The following is a 21,219-nucleotide window of genomic DNA, read 5'->3' on the forward strand; positions in this document are numbered from 1 at the left end:
CACTTCTTCCTGTGTTCCACTTCTTCAGCATGATAGTGACTTCTCTTAAAAAGCAAGATATCCAGAGTCAAACATGACACTGCAGAAGGGGAGTATCTCCAAGTGAACAAACGTTTGCAATTTTTGCCGGGAATTCTGTGTAGATGAAAAACTTTTTTGTTGAATCTTTGCCTTGATTTTCTGGGAAAGATATACTTTTAAGCTCGTTTATGCTTTCCTACTGCTCATCTTTGCTGGCTTCTGGGCTTGAGATTGATCAGCTTTGAGGGAAATCATTTGCCTAAGTTTCCCTGCTGTCAATGACTCCAATCCCTAGAGCTAAGGGCACTGACCTTACATGCGGGCCCCTCTGCTTCCCATCTTGAAACGGGTAGATCCGCAGAGCACCTAAGTGGCTCTAAAACACACCTAATGGGACTTAGCCTGTACCTCTTGCAGTTGGCTCTCCTCTGAACCTGTGCCCAGTCGTTGTGACTGAATTTTCTCTTTTTTCCCCCTGAGATGAGGTCCAAAGACCTACTTCATCCTGATTCTGTTTCTAACAGTTCCTCCTCTCATTAAGGCTTAAAACTTAAAAATTTAAAATTAAAAACTTAAAATTTTCTTGTATTTATTTTTCCTCCCCCCAGCATTTACTCTCTGTGTGACCCTGACTAAATCTACCCACCAAGTTAAGCTTCAGTTCCGCATCCTGAAAATGGGAATGACGCTGATCACTGGTTGTCAGAATTTGGGGGAAAATTAGATTCATGGACATAAAGTGCCTAGCACTTAAGATGTGTCTCCTTTCAGGCTCAGGATTGTATCTGGCCCTTATCTGTTCTCAATCTGGAGCCCAGATCTAGCTCCACACCTAGAGCCAAATTATCCTTTCATGTGGAGTGTTCACCTGTCTGAGTATGTACATGATGCCTGTTCTCATTTCTCTTCAATTCACTACCTCTGTTTTTTCCCTTCCTTATTGTCCCTTGGCTTCTCACTGGGTGTCTGTTAAGCTGATTAACTGTAACTCTTTTCTCTCTTTACTGTCTTCCAGCAGCTCAGCTGAACTTCTCTTCTTCTGCAATTGCATCACTAGGCTTGCTTCCAAGCACACCCAATGTCCCCCCACTCCTTAGCTTTGACCTTAGGAGTCTGGCCATTATACTGGGTATGTCTGCATATATCAGATTTGATACTTAGAAAGACATTGCCATCTTCTCCCTACATAAATGTTCACAGCCATTTGGGGCGACCCTCTCAGCTTCCTGGGCCCACGTGCTGAGAGCAAGAAGCTATGACCGCCTGTTCCACAATCCGCTGCTTGCTCGGCCTTGGCTGACACTCTCGAGACTGGAAGACGCGGAACATGCCGTCATTCACTTGCGATGTTACCAGGTACCTCTCCACAGTGAAAGGCACTAACTACTTCTACCTAAAACATTCTGGACTGTAATGGCAATACACTCTTTACCCTTGTGGAGTATTTTTTGCAATGACGATGGAAACGGGTCTTTTCCCAATCCCAATTTTAGATGGTTTTGCGTTCTTTTATGAGATGGTCATTCAGGTGTGTCCACAAGAGCAGATGGCATTGAGGCTGAGGGAACCAGTTTGTGACACTCACAGGCCCTCAAAACAGGAGGCACAGCACACTGCACGGGGCCACATGGGAAAGACACCAGGGTGATCGGAAGACAGGAGTGATAGGAAGATCTGATCCATGACCTTTATAGGGGTTTGAGTGGAAAAGGCAAGGCAGGACAGGCCAAAGAGTTTTGCATTGGCTAATTTAAATAATTTTGGTGGGCTTTGGGCTATGGGAGCAGTCCTTAGCTGCTCGATACCTGGTCCTGGGATGGCTAAGGCAGAAGAATATTGCCTCCTTGGGTCTACGGGACAGATGGAGGAGATAGGGCTCTGCATTAGTTACTTTTTATATCAGAAGCATGTTCCAGGCTGGGTCCCTCGCTATCTCTAAGAATTGGCTAACCCTGGGAGGGTCAGTCTCTCCCCCAGCTGGAATGTTGTGTTTTTGTTTTTGTTTTTGTTTCTTTTCTTTTTAGGATGTCCAGATATCAAATACACAGACCATTTAAAAAATATTTACAATATGTACTCTCATCTCTCTGATGTGACCTGACAAATAGACTGTCCTCAGTCATTGGTTATGGCGTGAATTTTTGTTTTACTGTTGCCGGGCTACCACTGACAAAAAGCCCCTTGTGTTTTGGGTCCCTCTTCCCTACACCCACCTCCCCATATCCAATAATCACCATTACTAGATGAGAAGGTAGATTTTTGATCACAGTTTGAGAGTGACCTTGAGGAGAGCAGGCCCATGTTCTGTCTCCCCCTGTGGAAAATGGCCTTTGCCCAACTTACGGATTCATGAACAATCTAGAGCATGGGTGGAGGGGACGGGTGGGGGTGTGGATTTTCTAGCTCACAGATCAGGAACCAGACTGACACACACACGCTCTCTCTCCAGCACTGAGTCTTTATGATTAGAACTGGTCCCTCTGTAAGAGTCAAGCTACTGGCCGCACAAGGAATTCATCCCAAAATAAGTCTGTGTTCTTTGGATCCAAGCAGTAGGAAGCTTTATCCTTGCTGCTTTCCTCAGGATGCTCGGTGACATCATCCACACTGGATTGTTTTTCCCTTTGTGTGCAAACACTGGCTTCATTCCAAAGGGCGTCCAAAGCCAACAAGCCTTCCCTCAAGCCCACCCATTGGCTGTGTAATCTCACAATTGGAAACATTCCTCTCCATGAAAAGGCAGCGCCCAATAAGCCCTCATTGACAGCATTCCCCAACACCCCCAACCCAGCTCTGAGTTTCCTTTGGCCTCTTTCCTTGCTGACACTTCCTAATGGCTCAATTAGGTGGGGTTTTGCTGGTTGAAAGTCACTTATGGTTGTGTATACTGGTGTGCACATCAACGACTGCTCTTATCAGTAGAGTGGGTAGATATATCTCAAGAAAGCTTGAAAACAACCACTGATGCTGAAATTATTTCCCTACAACCCTGGTGTTTGGAGCTACAGGAATAGCACACAATTTCCTTAATTCTAGAAGATCTGTTTCGAGCCTTAGATACAAAAATATGCATATCCAAGAGCATGACATTAACTTTTATGCACCATTTATAATCCAGTTACGGAGACTTGGGCTGAAGCCTGCTTCTTTAGCAGACAACTTCATTTCTCTAAGCCTTAGTTTGTTAACTCGCAAAACATAAAAGATATAGTAAAACTTGCTTTTCAGGATTGCTATTAGGATTAGGGGAGAGGGACACAGCATTGAGGCTTCATTCAGCATTGAGCTGAAAAGAGTGGAAGGAAGGTGTGACTACAAGTAGAAGCAGGGAGCACATAGAGAGACCTTGACTGGCATCACAGATTGCCTGTGGGTGGGATCTTCAAGGTTGCACCGCACTAAGCTCCTTGGTGGTAATTCTTTGACTTCCTGGCTATTGCTCTTTAGATTGTGGAGATTTTTATTAGCGCTGTTCTATTGAACTGACAGTAAAAGCTCCTTGGGGAAAGGGACTAGGGAAATATGCCCACAGGCAAGGTCACAAATCCTAATGTGTTGTTTCCCTGCAAGGAGTGTTCTTTGGTTCAAATGACCATGATAGAGGTCATGAACAGCACGGCTGGGGAGAGGAAGTGGGGATCTGTTTTGCTTAATGGCACATGCATAGATAGCGTGTTGCCAAGCCAAGCCTGGTACCAGGAACCCAAGAACACAAGTGCAAGTTCTAGGTTGGTGGTGCTGGAGAGGAAGAGGTGGAGTCTTTGGTTTTCACAACATTTCAGTGCCATTTGGTCAAATATGAATGATTAACAGGACAAATATTCCCTCAGCTTGTTATGTTTCCGTTCTTAAGTGCTTGTGGATATGGAAGCTGGCACGGACATTTTCCTAAGTTGTTGAAAATCTGTCTTTGAGGATGGGTTTGTCGTTTTTGTTGTTGTTGTTGTTGTTGTTGTTGTTGTTGTTCAATGAGGGCATCCAATCTATCTTTCTAGTGGAAAGTTACATAAAATTTGGAAGTTCAGATGCCAACAATGTTTACATTTCTCGGTTAAAAGGCCAATATTTCTTCCTCTGCTCCTAAACTCTATGAATGGAAAAAGCTATTTTAGTTCATAGCATATTCTTTCCATTAAGATTTTAAACTTCTGCAGCATTGCCAAGGCTCATCTGTTGAATGAGTTTTTCAGAAATGTTATCTACCAGACATGGGTGCAAAGTGGCATTTTTATAAAGTTGAAGCCAAAGGTAATCACATTACCAGAGAAAGTGTTCTTTTCCATCCCCTCCTCCAATCAGTCTCAAATAAAGGGAGGCCATGTCGGCTACCGTTACAATGGTATGAATAATTTTTAATAAAATCAGTAGCTAAAAATTGTTGAACTTTCAAAATACATTGGAAACCTTTTCACATATAGCTATGCTGTGTACATTCTTGGCTCAGAATGAATTTTGATTTGGATGTGGGAAATCTATTTGTTCAAGCCAAGCACCACTTAAATTTCCATAGGCAGATTATCTGCTGGATGAATTAGCCCAAGAAATTAAAAATAAAAATTCCTAAACTGCCTTTTGCTCAACTGCCCAGAATGTTCCCCTTGATTACATCCTGCCTGTCTGATAGCTTGAATCCAGGGAACAGAAAAATCATTTTAATAGCCTGCAAAGTACCGAAATGGGGCATTCTTTCCAAAGCATATGATTTATTCCAAGCCAAATGCAAATCGATTTCTCATTGCTTTCCTTCTGTGGCTTATCTATAGCACCATCTTCCTTCATTAGCCTACAAAATCAAGAACTGACCACCAAAGCAGAATGCTGGGGAAGCACCTCTGCACCTTAAATGGTAGGAAAGGTCTCAAACCCAACCACTTTTCTTTTGCAGCTACAGCATCATGTCATGTCGTTACTAATCTACCACAGATGCCTCCACTCTCCAGCGGGTTGTCTTGACAAAATGTCTGTGGTATACTTGGCAAGATGGAGCTCCTCCAGGGCAGTGATAGTCTTCATAATCCTCAGTGATAGCTCACACAATGCCTCAGATTAGTTAAATGTTAATCGAATCGAAGAATACACAAAGGCTGTTTCCACGATCTTTTCTAGCTCACTGTAGGCATTGATATATTTAGCCAAGTGAAACAGTCTCTTACAATGAAGGCGTAAAAAGTTTGCCATGAGGTTGAGGGGAAAAACGTCCCTGTCTGCCTCACACTAAACTCCCTAGTGTCCATCACAATGAATACACTGAGAATAGTATCACTTTTCCTTTTTAAGAGAAGTATTGCTAATTTGGGTCACCTCTGTTTGTATAGGCATTCATAGATAACAGCATCAAACGTTCCAGCTTCATTCTGCTTCTATACCACTGCCGTGGAGGCAGGACTATAACCGATGGAGAAGATATAGAAGATGAAATGCATGAAAATTTGAGAGTCTGTCAGAGGCACTGATTTCCATCAGCTACTTAAGTCGTTTATTATCCGTAGTAAGTGGCAATGCTTTTTTGCCAAGTGCCCTTGAAAAGGCTAATAAAGCTAATCTCGTGTGATAGACGACACACGGCTTAAGGTATTACCTCAATTGGCTATCTATCTGGATCTTCCCAGGGAGATCTTTTGTCCTGTATTTTAAAGGCCTTCCCAATTTATCGGCATCCACAAGGGACAATGGAAATTAAGATACGAACCAGTAACCCAACGAAGATGTCCTGAGTTTTCATTTTGACCGCTTAAAGTGGAAACTCAATCATTTAAAGGTTAAAGTTGTAGACACTCTCCAGGGAGTTCCTGGTCTACTAGCAAAATCACATGTGTGACTTCAGTGATTCCCCAGCAGATTGAATAGGTTAGTAAATAGATTCTCTGTAAATTTCCAAAGAGGGCAATTTGCAGGCAGTTCTCACAAAATTGGAAAATACCAACAGAGTGATAGGACCGGGTGTTCTGTTGGAATACCAGAAACACCAAACTCGAAGAAGGTCAAAAGTCACGGCACATATGTTTTCCATAGATTACATTTGTTTTGGAATGCACCGTTAAGTTCCACCAAAGTGGCTCCCGAATCAAACTATACGGGAGCTATGAAAGTTCGGTCAGAGGTGCTGGCATTTAGAAAGCAAGGTGAGTGGCTAGTACATAATGACTCCTATTCTTAATGATACTTGTGGTTTTTCTGGGCAGCTCTGTCATGTCTCCCTAAAGGTGATGTCGAGACAATTAGGTGCTAGAAGGCAACTTTCAAACAAGCCTGGGAAATTGCCAATCTAATAATAATTTATCATTAAAAACATGGCAGTCTCTCTCTCTCTCTCTCTCTCCTCTAGATCTATACTTGATTGAACTATAGTCATAGCTACAAGCATTGCAATTAAATATTTATTAAGTACCAGCCCTGTGAAAGGAGATTTGGGAACACAGCTTCATTTAATCTTCATAGAAGTCCTATGATTTGCATTTTTCAGATGGGCAAATCGTGGCTTGACGAGGTCGAGTCATTTATGCACAAATGCACCGTGTCACTAATGATCAAGCAGACATCTGAACTCAGTCTCAGGTCTGTCAAAACCCAGTGTCTCAATTCTTGAAACATTAAGGTGGTAGATCTCTATCTTGAGGATGTAGAAGGATCAAGTGGCGATGGGGAGGGGGGAGAGAAGGGAATCCAAATGATTGGGGTGAAGCCCAAGGCTCTGAAGGTGTAAGGTGCTCCCCCAGGTCTGTGCAAGCTGGGTGGTGGTAGATTACACTTGCAGAAAGACTCTGTGTTGTACTGCTGGCCGACGTGTCTTAATGAGGTTTTGGAGTTCATGAAAATGAATTCTTAAGCACTGGCCAGGGCTGTCTAGTTAGGCAAATCTACATCATAAATACCTAACTGCCCTTCTCAAATTCATCCATTTCCAAGGACCGTTTCCTTGGGTCTTAAAATCTAACAACATAGGCCTTAAAGTAGTAAAGTTGCAAAATAGCACAACTTTTAACATTTTCTTTCCAAAGTTATTGAAAATATTAAGATAAAAGAGAGATGCCTAAAACAGACTTTGGTATCCCAAGCCAAGAAATGAAGGTATTAACAGTTTAATATGTTTGGGAATGGGGAAGGGAGAAAAGGGGGCACTGAGAGGGAGGATTGTATTTGATGCCTGTTTAATTTTACCTCTGCTTTATGTATCCCTGATTTGTTACCAACTGCTTTCATGATTTCTGCAATCAGTCTCCAGTGGCCAAATCTGACCCAACTCCCTCTCCATCCCCCCTCCTTGTTTTAAATGAGATCTGGTTTTACTTAGATGAATTAAATGTCACTATATTTGTTTCTGTGAATTGTTCCAGCAAAAATTACAGCATCAATGTCTGACTTTAAACGTCTGTAGGACTGTCTGCCTCCCTGGGCTATTTATAGCTGCCTTTTAAAGGCCCTAATAAATGCTTTTAGATTGCTATTGGTTTGCTTTCCCTTTGTGAAGCCTCAGAATTGATACACTTCAAACTACCAACTGAAAATACCTATTTCTCTTTTCTTTTCTTTTTCTTTCTCTCTTTTTTTTTTTTTTTTTTTTTTTTGGTTAAAGTAATGTGTGTTCCCTGTAAAATGTAAATAAGCAAATAGAAGAAACAGAAGGAGAAAAAATAATCATACCAAACAGAGAGGGCCACAATTAACATTTTGTTGCATATCATACTATCTGTTCTCTGTTTTAAATATATTTAAATATATATATATATGTGTGTATATACACACACACACACATATATATATATATATATATATATATATATATATATATATATAAATAAAATACTATCATACAAGCTGTTTTACAGCCCTGGATTTTTTTTTTTAAGCCCTGTTTTATTTTTTCTACCAGACAATATGTTTCACATTTTTTTCTGTCATTCTCTTCCATCGCTTTTAATGGGCACATTAAAAGTAACGAGTAGTGTTATGATTGTACCATTACCTATGAAACAATCCCACATTTATTAGATGGTGAGACCCTGGCCAAAATTTGCTACTACAAATAGTTGTACAAATTAGCCATGTCTCTATGCTCACCCATGATCATTTCTTTAGGATATACTGGTACAGATGGAGTTTCTGGATCAGTGGCTGCATGAAATTCGTAGACTATTGTCGCATCATGCCAACTTACCTCCAGAAATAGTTCAAATTAAATATATAATATATATTATATTTGGACGTATCTTTAAAATGACAGTATAATGACAGGCATCCGTGTTAGGGGAACCACATTTCTAATAATTCAATCATGGCTTTAACAAATGTTATTAAACACTTTTTAGTGCCAAGCTTGATTTCTTTCTTTTTTTTTTTTTTTTCCCCCGACTCCAGAGGTCCAGAGTTCTGCAGCATAGCTGCGGGCATTATCATACTGAAATCCGCAGTTCTAGGGAAGCTGCTAACCTAAATAAACAGTGTGATTTTTTTTTTTTTTTTAAACCATGTGTGAACTGGCAGCTAGGACAGGGGACAGGCAAGGTAAGTGGAAGGAACTGAGAGCTGATGTTTGCAGAATCACCAGCACTGATGGTCTACACTTCTAAGAAGGCTGATTCTTTTACTAGAACTAAAATCTCCTTAAGGATAGTATATTGTTCAATTAGTTATTAGTTCATTCCTTCGATGTATAACTGGTGTATTAGTTCATTCCTTTGATGTATAATTGGTGAATACCTACATGCCACACGTTACTCTAGCTGCTGGGGATACAGGGGCGAAGAAGACAAGAAGATCTTTTTTCATGGAGCTTACAGTCTATTCCATGGGGCAATCCAGCCAACAAACATGTAATCCATCACTGGTGGCGAGTGTTTTGACATGAAAATCATGCTAACGATACAAAAAAGAATGATGTGGGGGAGGATGTTAGTTCACATCCTCATCAGATACGGCCCCTCTGAAAAGGTGACATTAAAGATGAGACTTCAGTGATGATAAGTAAGAAGTCACACAGGCAGAAAAGGATGTACAAAGGCCCTGAGGCAGAGCATCCTTGGGTGTTAGAGTGGAACTTGGCAGGCTTTTTCTGTAACGAGTCAGATAATAAAAATATTGGCTCCGTGAATCATGTGTGTCTGTTGCAGCTACTCAAGTCGGCAGTGGTAGCATGACACTAAGTAGCTGTAGACAATTTTACAAACAATGGTCTGAATGTGTTCCAATAAAATTTTATGAAAGCGAGAGGTGAGCCCGATTTGGCCCTTAGACTATAACTTGTGGACCTTTGTGTCAGTGAAAGAGGGAGACACGGTGATGTTAGAGAGTGAACAGTAGGAAGGAGAATGGTAGGAAGTAATTTCAAGAGGTGGGCAGAGTCAGAGGTATATGCTGTGTATATAACACAGATTGTGCAAACTACTCTAATTGCAATGGGAAGACTGGAAAGGTGCTGGAGGGTTTTAAGCAGGGGAGTGAGATGTTTTGATTTTATTTTCAAAAAGAGTAGATTAAAGTGCAAGGGCAGGCAAAGAAGATCTCTTAGTGGTCCCCTGAAGATATGGTGGTTTGGACTACCAGGAGATCTGATTAGATTTAAGATCTACTTTGTTCTTTCTTTAAGTTTATTTATTTATTTTGAGAGAGAGAGAGGGAGCACGTGCAAGAGAGAGTGGGAGAGGGGAAGAAGAACTTTACTGAAGAAAGTAAGAGAGAGAGAGAGTGGGAGAGAGAGTGGGAGAGCATGTGCAAAGAGAGACACGGAGAGAGAGAATCTCAAGCAGACCCTGTACTGTCACCATGGGGCCCGACACTGAACTCAACCCCATGACCTTAAGATCATGACCTGAGCCGAAATCAAGAGTCAGTCACTTAACTGACTGAGCCACACAGGCACCCCAAGGTCTATTTTGGAGGTGAGCCCATAGGACTTGCTGCTGGTTTATGTGATAGGAGTAAGGGAGACTGATTAGACCATACTCTTGCCTCTTTGTATGAAAAGAGAAAACCCGATATGAGCCAAAGCAAGAAGCAAGGCAAAATGAGCATCTTACCTGGGGGACCGTCACACTAGGAGTTGCGACTTGTACCCTTCTGTAGAGAAACTTAGACGTGCCACCTCACCGCTGGCTTCTTGACTCCCTGAAGTTGCCTCAAATAATAGGGTCCAGTACCCTTGTATCAATCACTTCCTCAAGAGTCAAAGACTTGTTTGTGAAGTTCTGATTGGTCACTCCAGGGTCATGTGACTCTGCTCCAGGTGCTGGTAAAGAAACCCTGTGGTGATAAGTGGCTTTGCCACTTCCACTGGCAGCGTCCTAATCCTGACCACCGTCACCTCTTACTTGATCATTGAAATACTTTCCTGGTTTACTCCCCATGCCTGCTTTTAAATTTCTCCAGCCAATTTTCCATTGGACAGCCAGAGTGGTCTTTTTTTTTTTTTAATTTTTTTTTTAACGTTTATTTATTTTTGAGACAGAGAGAGACAGAGCATGAGCGGGGGAGGGGCAGAGAGAGAGGGAGACACAGAATCCGAAGCAGGCTCCAGGCTCCGAGCCATCAGCCCAGAGCCCGACGCGGGGCTCGAACTCACGGACCGCGAGATCGTGACCTGAGCTGAAGTCGGACGCTTAACCGACTGAGCCACCCAGGCGCCCCAGAGTGGTCTTTTTAAAAATAGAAACCCTATTATGCTGTACTGTTAGTTAAGATACTTCAATCACTTTCATTTCCAGCTTCAGCTCCCTCTCTCCTTGATTTCAGTTCTTTGGAAAGCATGCCCTGTGCATCCTTGAGTCACAGAGTCTTTGCAAATGCTGTTCCTCTGCCTGGAAAACTCTTTTTCTCCTTCTTCTTATTTAGTCGTATTCATTTTTTCATATTGTAGTTCAGATATCCATCTATCCCAGAGTAGATAAAGACCCAGTATTGTAAGCTATTATAAGAAACAGAGGAGAAACAGGCATTCAAATTAAGGGGTAAACAGAGACTATAAAGAAAGACAGCTTCCAAGATGCTAACCATTGTGATCTTTTACATTATGCCATTTTTTCCTTATGAAAAGCGTTTTGAGAGTCAACAATTGTCCCTGTGTTTCAAATAAAGAAAAGGAAGCTGAAAGATATCTGTAAGATGCTGATATCATGCAGCTGAAATGTGGAACCATGATCAGAATCCAAGTCTTTGATCCCCATGCTCTTGTCCTTTAACAGAGCTACTGCAGGACCATAATATGGAGCTTCGACTGGATCCATGGTAGCAGGAGAAGGAGTATTTGATTTATATTTTAGGTTAGAACTATCACTCTGGATAAAGGTGGCAAGAGATGAGTTAGAAGGCTGTTATGTAGACCTGGTAAAACCAGGTTTTTACCTGATCAGGAAAGCCTGACTTTAGCGATAAAATGCAGATGCGTTCCTGTAATGATAGGTTCTTCTGAGAACCGGTTCTTAAAATTAGCTCAGAGCAAAGGGTGCAGCAGCCAGATTACACCTGTAAATAGCAAAAGCCTTAACGACTAGATAGTGACTGTGTCTCAAGCAAACAAAATACAACAGAGAACGAGGCCTGAGTCGAGAACTTTCTTACTGAAGGCCACAGGAAGGAAAAGTGAAGAGCACATCCTCACTTGGATGCCAAGTGGGCACCAAACACTCTCTGATCGCCCGGGTTAAACTGCGCCCTCTCACCTTGCTGCGGGCCATTCTCTCTGAGTTAGTGCTTCCTTTTGCCAATCCTCAAATGCGCCTTCCGCGTAAGTGGGACTCTCGCTAATTCCTAAAAAAAAATGAATAAAAGACAAGACAAGAATGAAAACAATCAGCAACAAATTCCCATTGGAGACCTTTAGACGCCACTGGGGAACCTGACACAGGAAGGTTGGACTGCGTTCTCTTAAAGGGACGTAAGATCTCATGACATCCAGCTTCTGCAGCTCAAAGGAGCACCCTTCTGAGCAACCCAGGCTGGCGTCCAACCAAGACAGGGATGGGCTGATTATCACGATAAGAACAAGAGAAACCTTCAGAACTATTTTAGTAAAACATGCCCATACCTTTTAAGACAAAAAATACACATGATAACTACCTAATGGATTTCTTTAATCTGTTGACTTTGCTAAGCTTGTCAGTCTTGTTTCCTTTAGCTTGGTTGCTCAGAGGGAATAGCAGCACAATTTTTCTTTTTAAGCAATGCATTTTTATCATTGAGTTGGAAGTATGTGCATGCATGTATATGGGAGTGTGTATGTGTGTTGTGGGATAGGGGTACGTGTGCCTGCGCCTGTGTTGAGGACAAGGAGTAGGGGATTTCCCATTTGGTGACAGTTGTGAAAAGGAAAGGAATACGATCCAGTCGCTGGCGCTTTGGGAAGCTAGAAAGGTGGAGAATTGGCCCCTGTAGCTCAGTAGTAGGAAACAGTGGTGCCACCCCTGAATTTAAAATAGAAGTATCTGCTGGGAGCCACACTGTCAACCCTTCGGTCAGGCAAGTGGAAAGCTCCTTGATAGGGTCAAGCAGATGTTCTGATATTTTACTGAGAGGGAAACTGAGTCTTCACAAGATTCACATTCAAACAATAATTATCTAGTAATTACCATGAGGTTGGCACAGTGAAATATGGCTTCCCATTCACTATCTTGATCAAACTCACAATAATTCAGTCACATAGGTGTTCTTATCCCCGTATCATGCACGAGGGCACTGAGGTTCTGAGAAAAGATACTTTCATGAACCACTCCAGATACTGGGGACAGACCTGGAATTGGAAGTCTGTCTCTCAATTCAGGATTTCTCTACAAGACCAAAAAACATTCTATTTCAGACTATTGCTTATTAAGATCATTCATTTTTAAGGCAGAATAATTTGGAATTATAATTCTTCTTTTTAATTTTTTTTAAAGTTTATTTTTGTTTAATTTTTTAACGTTTATTCATTTTTTGATAGAGACAGTGAGTGGGGGAGGGGCAGAGAGAGGGGGAGACACAGAATGTGAAGCAGGCTCCAGGCTCTGAGCTGTCAGCACAGAGTCCGACACGGGGCTCGAACTCACGGACCGTGAGATCATGACCTGAGCCGAAGTCGGACGCTCAACCGACCGAGCCATCCAGGAGCCCCTAAAATTTATTTATTTATTTTGAGAGAGGGAGAGAGCATGTGCGGGGGAGGGACACAGAGGGAAAGAGAGAGAGAGAGAGAGAATCCCAAGTAGGCTCCTCATTGTCAGCTTGGAACCTGACGTGGGGCTCAAACTCACAAACGGCAAGATCATGACCTGAGCCGAAACCGAGAGTCAGATGCCTAACCAACTGAGCTACCGAGGCAGCCCTGCAGTTATAATTCTTACTGCTTTTGTATGATCTGGACATCCAGAAAATGGGGAAACATAATTCCAGACTTTCCTACTTCTTTACAAAACAGAGCATCATTTTTGGATATGGCAGATTTATGATTAGGTTGTAGATATTACATAAGAAAAAAAAAATGGGCTAGAAAGAGGCCGTCCAGATAAAGTTACCAGCAGTGTTGTAACACCTGGTTTCTGTTTCTCCCTCCCAGCTCCAGGATTCAGTCCGGTTGTTTGCTCGTGGCATAGCAGAACCCCCTTTCCTGTCTTAAACTGGCACAAGACTTTCTTAAATTGATTCAGGAGAGATTGTAGAGTGCTATCAGGAAAGAGGTAAAGTCTTTCATCACTGAGAAGTTGGAAGGCAGGAGTTTGAACAGAGAGGTTAAAGGCTGGAGTTCAATCCGAGACCTGCTCTGGGGATGATAGCAGCTGAGGAGAAACAGGAGAAGGCCATGGAATGTCAACAAAGGAGAAACTGTTTGAAATTTGGGAGACAGGGAGTATCTGGGGAAGTCTGGGCAGTATCTAGTGGGTTCTGGGCGAAGCAGGTGTTCAGTGGCTGAATGAAGAGCTCCACCTAATTGTGTCTGAATTTCTTTGGAGGATTCCAGGCAAGACAAGGCTCTAGCATAATTCCAAGGCAATAAATTATGGAATAGGTTTTGAGCAAAATAACCTAACTGGTTTGGGTTCTGTCCTATCCCATGAACTCCGTCCTTCTTTCCTCCTCAGCGGCCGGGGCCCACCCACAAGTGCCTTCTGATCACAGGTTCTTGCTCTGGCCCCCTTCACACGCCACAGAGCTGCCCTCAAGGCAGTCTCTAAAGACAATGACCTGCACACAGAATCTAGGCCACCCTTTCTACTCTCCGCCTCATCAGCTCTCATGTGTCCACTAAACTTTATCTCATCTAATAGTCGCCAGGAAAGTAACTTGATTACCGATGACCTCGCAGTAAATGGTGTACGTGCTCAAGAAGGTACTTGTTAATATCAAAGGCCAGGGGCATTAATAATTGAATTTCGCCAGAGATATTTAGAACATTCTCTGTGGCATATCTCAAATTATACAATGACAATTCATATCACTATCAAAATATTTTTATTAAGTAGATGCTAAAGGTAAGATTGAATTTTACTTTCTTTTTTTAATTAATTAATTTTTTTTTTTTAATTTTCTTTGTTTATTTTTGAGAGAGACAGAGCATGAGTGGGGGAGGGGCAGAGAGAGAGAGGGAGACACAGAATCTGAAGCAGGCTCTAGGCTCTGAGCTATCAGCACAGAGCCCGACGCAGGGCTCAAACCCACGAACAGTGAGATCATGACCTGAGCTGAAGGTGGATGCTTAACCAACTGAGCCACCCAGGAGCCCCTTTAATTTACTTTTCTAATGTTTATTTATTTTTGAGAAAGAGGGAGATAGAGCATGAGTGGGGGAGGGGCAGAGAGCAAGGGAGACACAGAATCCAAAGCAGGCTCCAGGCGTCGAGCTGTCAGCACAGAGCCTGACACGGGGCTTGAACTCCCAAGCTGTGAGATCATGACCTGAGCTGAAGTCAGACGCTGAACCGACTGAGCCACCCAGGCGCCCCTGAATTTTATTTTCAAAGTGACATGGGATTAGAAAGTTTTAACCATTTTGTTGCATTGTCACCATGCTGAGGAAAAGTTTAAGTGTGAAGAGCTATCAATGAGAGCAGTCTGCTTGGTAGATAGCTGAATTTGAGAGACTGGCAAAATGGCAGAGGGATTCCTTCACAATGGGTGCATCAGACTGAGGTCCTTCTGCGTTATCAAGAAATGGGGTCAGATAGGGAGGATGCTTACTTGTGCTGTTGCAAATACTCCCTGTCATGTGGATAGCCCATTTGAAATTTGCTAAATCAGTAATGGTGTCTCCCCGAATTCGTATAAAGATCTAGAATACTAAGGGCTAAAAGCAGATTCCCCTCATCAAAGTAAATTACAACTTTTTTTTTTTTTTTTTATGTCTGAACGTAACACAATGAGTGGGGTTTGAAAACAGTCGCTGTCAGGATCGGGTCTGCTGACCCCTAGAACTTTCTCTGGGTCGTCTCTGTGGTGTGGAGAACATTGTAATGACTTCGACGGCATTCTCAGGAAACAGCCCAGCATCCTGACCTGCCTTGCCTCTTAACTCTAGCTGCTCCTATAGGAGAACTCCGTGCACGACAAAGAAATTGCAGTCTTTTTTTTTTTTCCTACCTTTGTCATTAGTCACCTGGCAAATAATTTGAAACTGGCACCGAAGGGGGACCCCAGATTCAGCACTTCCTTCTGAACTTTATATTCCACAATTTTGTCATTACAGTGCTCAAATTCCCATTTTTAATAAAAAATGGAATTTCACATCCAGTGATACAGTCACCATTGGTTGCTAGAGAACCAATGCAAAAAGACATACAGAAGTAGGCACATCGCAAACGATTTTTCGTGACGGAATGGAAGGTGATGAGATGATTATGAATGCATGGAGGCATTTTGAAAGCTGGGTTTTCATCCTAAGAAACGTGCATGTTACACATAGAATGTCCAGCCAACCCACAAGTCTTAGCCTCTATTATTTAATGGTAAAAAATTGGGAAAGTGCTCAAATTAACACAACATATGAGACAAGAGATTAATAACAATTTTTGTCAAGTCATTTTGACGAAAGGTCATCCATAAAATTCTTTGTCCATTGGGTAATCTGAGAAATGGTTAAGACTCATTAAACTAGTTTGTTTATAATCTGGCATTTAGTGTAAAAGACCATCTCTTTTAGAAAACGTATCATGCACATGGTTGGCCAGTCAACGAATCAAATGCAGGCATCTAAACAGAATCTGAAGGCTTTTCTCTGGATAAGTTGGAATAAATGGTCAATTCAACATGGTGGGCCACGGCAGGGGCACAGGGCACCGTGGGTTCAGGGCAGAACTCTCACAGCTGTAACTTGTCTCCCTGAAACGATTCCATTATTTAGAAATAAATTTTGCACATCATCAAATTTGCTCCCTTACGGCTTGTATTAATTGAAAATTCATTCACCGATTAGCATGCTGTTGAAGGTGTTTTTCAAATAGCTTGTTTGTAACAGTCGCTGGCACTGCTGGAATTCGAACTGCATGCCATTTCAAATAAAAACCTTTTCTTTTTTTTCTCTTGGCAGTGGAAGAGAGCAGAGTCACACAGTAGCTCTTGATTTATGAACTGCGTTTTCTTATTCTCAGACCTCCACAGGGTGTGCGGGTCCCTTTCAAAGGAGCTGGGTTGGGGGCCTTTAACAAGGAAGCGATTCTATCTCCAAATCGACTTTTTAATTTCCAATCATACGTGCCTTTGATTAGAATTGGTGCCATTCTCATGCCTCCGGTGATCGGCTGAGAGAATGGAGACGGAGAAACCTTCGGCAGCTTTCTTCTGTTAGGAAAGTGTCACTCAGTTAACAGATCACACAGGAACCTAGGTATGCGTTGCAAACAAAATTTGTGGAAATATTTTATGTTCACCATTCCGGTAAGCATTTTGTCAGCCCTGGGTCACATCCTGAGATTAGGCAATCATCTCTCCAAAAACCCGACTGGGGATAAAGAGGGGATATTATGACTCAAAACATATCTGGAGGACAAGTGGGCAGAAGGCTCAGGCGGGGCGCATGGGGATGGACGGAGAGAAACGTGTACATGCTTTACAGGATGTTTGGGCTGAAAGCAGAGTTCATCCTCACGGTGGTCCCTGAAACAAAGTGTTTATTGTCCAGTGGGCCTGATCCCTGGAGAAGAAGAAAAATGATTCCTATTGACTGGAAGGAAATTAACTCTTTGCTCCCTTTTGCAGGGAAGGTGTTGGATAAGTACCTAGTGATTAATTTCCTTCATTGGTTTCACGGGGAAGGGTCTCGATGTCGGCAATAGTGTTACTCTCACTGCATTTTCTATACAGCAGTGGCTGGATTCTCTAGTGGGAATCTTTTCTCCCCCTTATCCTCCCTGCCCCCAACTGGCACAGGCAGATTATGGGGAGAGCATATTCTAATAATCAATACACCATTAAATTGGGCTGCAGGGACTTTTTGTTTCTGGCATAGAAGTAGCTGAAGGCCATTTAACACTGAAGTTTTAAAACTTACTTTCAGACTTGAGCTGGGAAAACCACTGGCCTATTCCACGGATGCTAAAAGCGGTAAGAACTGTTATGTTCTACCCTGATCTTTTAAAGACTGAATTGGGAGGGGGAAAAATGATTTTGCTTACAGATGGCTGTGAAAACATCAGAAATACATGTCAGAGCTGGAGAGAAGGGTCCAATTGTAGTAAGCTCCCTTTAAGAGGGAAACAAGATTAGAACTTTGGCAAATTGTCGGCTTCTTTTGAGAGGGAAAGAGAAGAGATTGCAGTGTCCAAAAAAAGAAGAGGAAAAAAAAAAAAAAAGGATGGATGTCATGAGACAAAAGCAGAAGCAATTTTATACCTTATTGAAAGCTTACCTGGGCGTGGTTTTAACTCCTCTGGGGTTAAGATTTTTTTTTTTTTTTTCTCCTCTTAAAACCAAAGGGGCTAGGGGAAAGGACTTGAATCTGAAATAGCATCCCTGTCAGTTCTGTTCTGTCCTGGGAAGTATACAAGGAAGCAAAACCTCCGTGGAAGAGAAGGGAGGCATCAGGCGCTGGAGGTGAAAGTCTGCGGCAACGAGTATGTAAGTTACATGTTAGCATGAAGGTGGTGATGCTTCATTGCTTCCTTTTTAGAAAACCCATCTGGGGGTGCCTGAGGGGCTCAGTCAATTAAGCGTCTGACTTAGGCTCAGGCCGTGATCTCCCCGTTTCTGAGCTGGAGCCTGCACTGGGCTCTCTGCTCTCAGGGCAAAGCCTGCTTCAGATCCTGTCTCCCTTCTCTGCCCCTCCCCTGCCTTGCGTGCCCTCTCTCTCCTTCTCTTTTAAAAATAAATAAAAACATTAAGAAAAAGGAAGAAGAAAAACCATCTGACTTAAACAGAAGGCTGATAAGGCTGCTATTCAAATATGTGAATTGTGTTTTGCCTTTTTACATTATAGATGGCTTTGTTTTCTAAGTGCCCTCATGTCAGAAGAGCCAAAAAAAAAAAACAACAACCAAGACTTTTGTTTATATCAGGTCAGAAAAGGTAGTGAGTCTTCATTTGGGATAATCATAGTGTTTACCCAAGCCTTGTGCATATATAAAAATGTTATTTTCTCTAATTACATATTTTGTTCCTATAATGACTGAGCTGAATTCTAAACTGAAAGGAGTAATCAATACTGAATGTCTCTGCCGTTCAAATGAAGTCTTCACCATTTCAGACGGCATGAAATTGCTTCAAATTTGGCAAATTGCTACAAAGATGGAAATTAAAATCTAAAGCTGAAGTGTATTTAATTTTCTTTTTTTGCAGATCTTAACTGAAAACTTAAATCAACAGATAGGAATAGAACTATTACTGTTACGAAATCCACCTGGATGCTTGAAGGACATAGGAAAGGATGAGCTATTACGGCAGCAGCTATCCGATTGTAAACGTGGACCCCAAATACCCAGGCTACCCCCCAGAGCACATCATAGCTGAGAAGACAAGAGCCAGAAGACGTCTGCTCCACAAAGATGGCAGCTGTAATGTGTACTTCAAGCACATTTTTGGAGAATGGGGGAGCTACGTGGTTGACATTTTCACCACCCTCGTAGATACCAAGTGGCGGCACATGTTTGTGATATTTTCTTTATCCTATATTCTCTCCTGGTTGATATTTGGCTCTGTCTTCTGGCTCATTGCCTTTCATCACGGTGATCTGTTAAATGATCCACACATCACACCTTGTGTTGACAACGTCCATTCCTTCACAGGGGCGTTTTTATTCTCCCTGGAAACCCAGACCACCATAGGTTACGGTTACCGCTGTGTCACTGAAGAATGCTCTGTGGCCGTGCTCACGGTGATCCTTCAGTCCATCTTGAGCTGCATCATAAATACCTTCATCATTGGAGCCGCCTTAGCCAAAATGGCAACCGCTCGAAAGAGAGCCCAAACCATTCGGTTTAGCTATTTTGCACTCATAGGGATGAGGGATGGGAAACTCTGCCTCATGTGGCGCATTGGTGACTTCCGACCAAACCACGTGGTAGAAGGCACAGTGAGAGCCCAACTTCTCCGCTACACAGAAGACAGCGAAGGGCGGATGACGATGGCCTTTAAAGACCTAAAGTTGGTGAATGATCAGATCATTCTTGTCACACCAGTAACTATTGTTCATGAAATTGACCATGAGAGCCCTCTGTATGCCCTTGACCGAAAAGCAGTGGCCAAAGATAACTTTGAGATTTTGGTGACATTTATCTATACTGGTGATTCCACGGGGACTTCCCACCAATCCAGAAGTTCCTACGTTCCCCGAGAAATTCTCTGGGGCCACAGGTTCAATGACGTCCTGGAAGTTAAGAGAAAGTATTACAAGGTGAACTGCTTACAGTTTGAGGGGAGCGTGGAAGTCTATGCCCCCTTCTGCAGTGCCAAACAACTGGACTGGAAAGACCAGCAGCTCCACAACATGGAAAAAACCCCTCCGGTCCGAGGACCCGGCCCGTCAGACACCAAGGTCAGAAGAAGGTCATTTAGCGCGGTTGCCATTGTCAGCAGTTGTGAAAACCCGGAGGAGACCACCACCTCGGCCACGGATGAGTGTAAGGAAGCACCTTATCAGAAAGCTGTCTTGACTTTAAATAGAATCTCTGTAGAATCCCAAATGTAGTTCAAATTGTGATCACGAGGGCTCCCACCCAATCATTTTACTCTGTAGCCAGTCACCTTGAGGCGAGTAGTTATACAGGGGCTTTTAAGGGATATTATAGCTATGTGCCATGGTGATGGGGATAAGAAGAACATGTTAAATCTGGTGAAAGATCATCTAAACATGACATAGTACCCAATTGTTTAAACTCTTTTTTTCTTTGCTAGCAAATTTTGTATTAGGGATGCTATTAAGAGCCTACTTGATTAGTTTAAATTTCATCTCCTTTTATTACACCATATAGTTGTATCTTCAATAGGGGGTATGGTATTCAGTAATGGAGAACAAAGGTAGGGTACTGGAATAAATAAAAATAGGAAGATGGGCAGCCAGCATAAATAACAAATTTTTTACATCGATAGTAGTTTCCCATAAAAGCATCTTGTCATCCAACCAAGGTATGCGAGAAATGCATCCAGTAGATTGTAACGTTAAGATATTTAACTGAAGTCACCTGGCAGGTTTGATGTTTGCCCCTCGTAGTGTCTTGGTATCAGCAGAAAGAAGCAGTGGCGGTCAGAAATGGACACCTGCCACTTACCCAGGTGATGATCGTTGAGTGCTAGAAGTTGGTTTGTTTTGTTTTGCTTTGTTTCTCACTGATAAAGCAGAAGAGTGGACATGATTCAGAGCAGTATTTCTCTCTAAAATGCCTTGGTTGACTGCAACAAAGAAAGGGCTTTATGTAGAAGAGCAGAAATAAGGCAATGAACGATAAGGGGCTTCCTTTGCCCACCTCTCGTCTTCTCTTGGAAGATGGAGCTGTTTTTGTGTGTGTGTGTGTGTGTGTGTGTGGCATGGGGGGTGGGGAGCATAATGGAGGGAGGGCAGGGGAAAGATACTTATGTGTGCCCAGAAGCAGTTAGGTATGCTTCCTGTCTTGGTCACTTTACAAGACATAAATGACTTGAATTCTAGATTTTTTTTTTTCAACGTTTATTTATTTTTGGGACAGAGAGAGACAGAGCATGAACGGGGGAGGAGTTGGGACAGAGAGAGACAGAGCATGAACGGGGGAGGAGCAGAGAGAGAGGGAGACACAGAATCGGAAACAGGCTCCAGGCTCTGAGCCATCAGCCCAGAGC

At 42.5% G+C, this 21,219-nt stretch overlaps 1 protein-coding gene across 10 annotated transcripts in view; it reads left to right on the forward strand.

Moving 5' to 3' along the window:
* KCNJ16 (potassium inwardly rectifying channel subfamily J member 16) overlaps nucleotides 1-20,273 on the forward strand; it is an 85,884-nt gene extending 65,611 nt beyond the window's left edge. For 3 of the 10 annotated variants that reach the window (XM_040452233.1, XM_040452236.1, XM_040452235.1), the window contains exons 2-3: nucleotides 17,889-18,030; nucleotides 18,748-20,273. In XM_040452233.1, coding sequence (XP_040308167.1) covers nucleotides 18,836-20,095 — 1,260 coding nt within the window. In that variant the 5' untranslated portion in view covers nucleotides 17,889-18,030; nucleotides 18,748-18,835 and the 3' untranslated portion in view covers nucleotides 20,096-20,273. Of the gene's footprint in view, nucleotides 1-629; nucleotides 672-776; nucleotides 898-1,243; nucleotides 1,378-17,888; nucleotides 18,031-18,747 lie in introns of those variants that run through there. The other 7 variants (XM_040452241.1, XM_040452237.1, XM_040452232.1 and 4 more) reach the window with 5 other exon arrangements.
* The last annotated feature ends 946 nt before the right edge of the window (nucleotides 20,274-21,219 follow it).

The sequence above is a fragment of the Herpailurus yagouaroundi genome, unplaced genomic scaffold, assembly GCF_014898765.1.
Source record: "Herpailurus yagouaroundi ecotype Mexico unplaced genomic scaffold, PumYag 206, whole genome shotgun sequence".
NCBI classification, from domain to species: domain Eukaryota; kingdom Metazoa; phylum Chordata; class Mammalia; order Carnivora; family Felidae; genus Herpailurus; species Herpailurus yagouaroundi.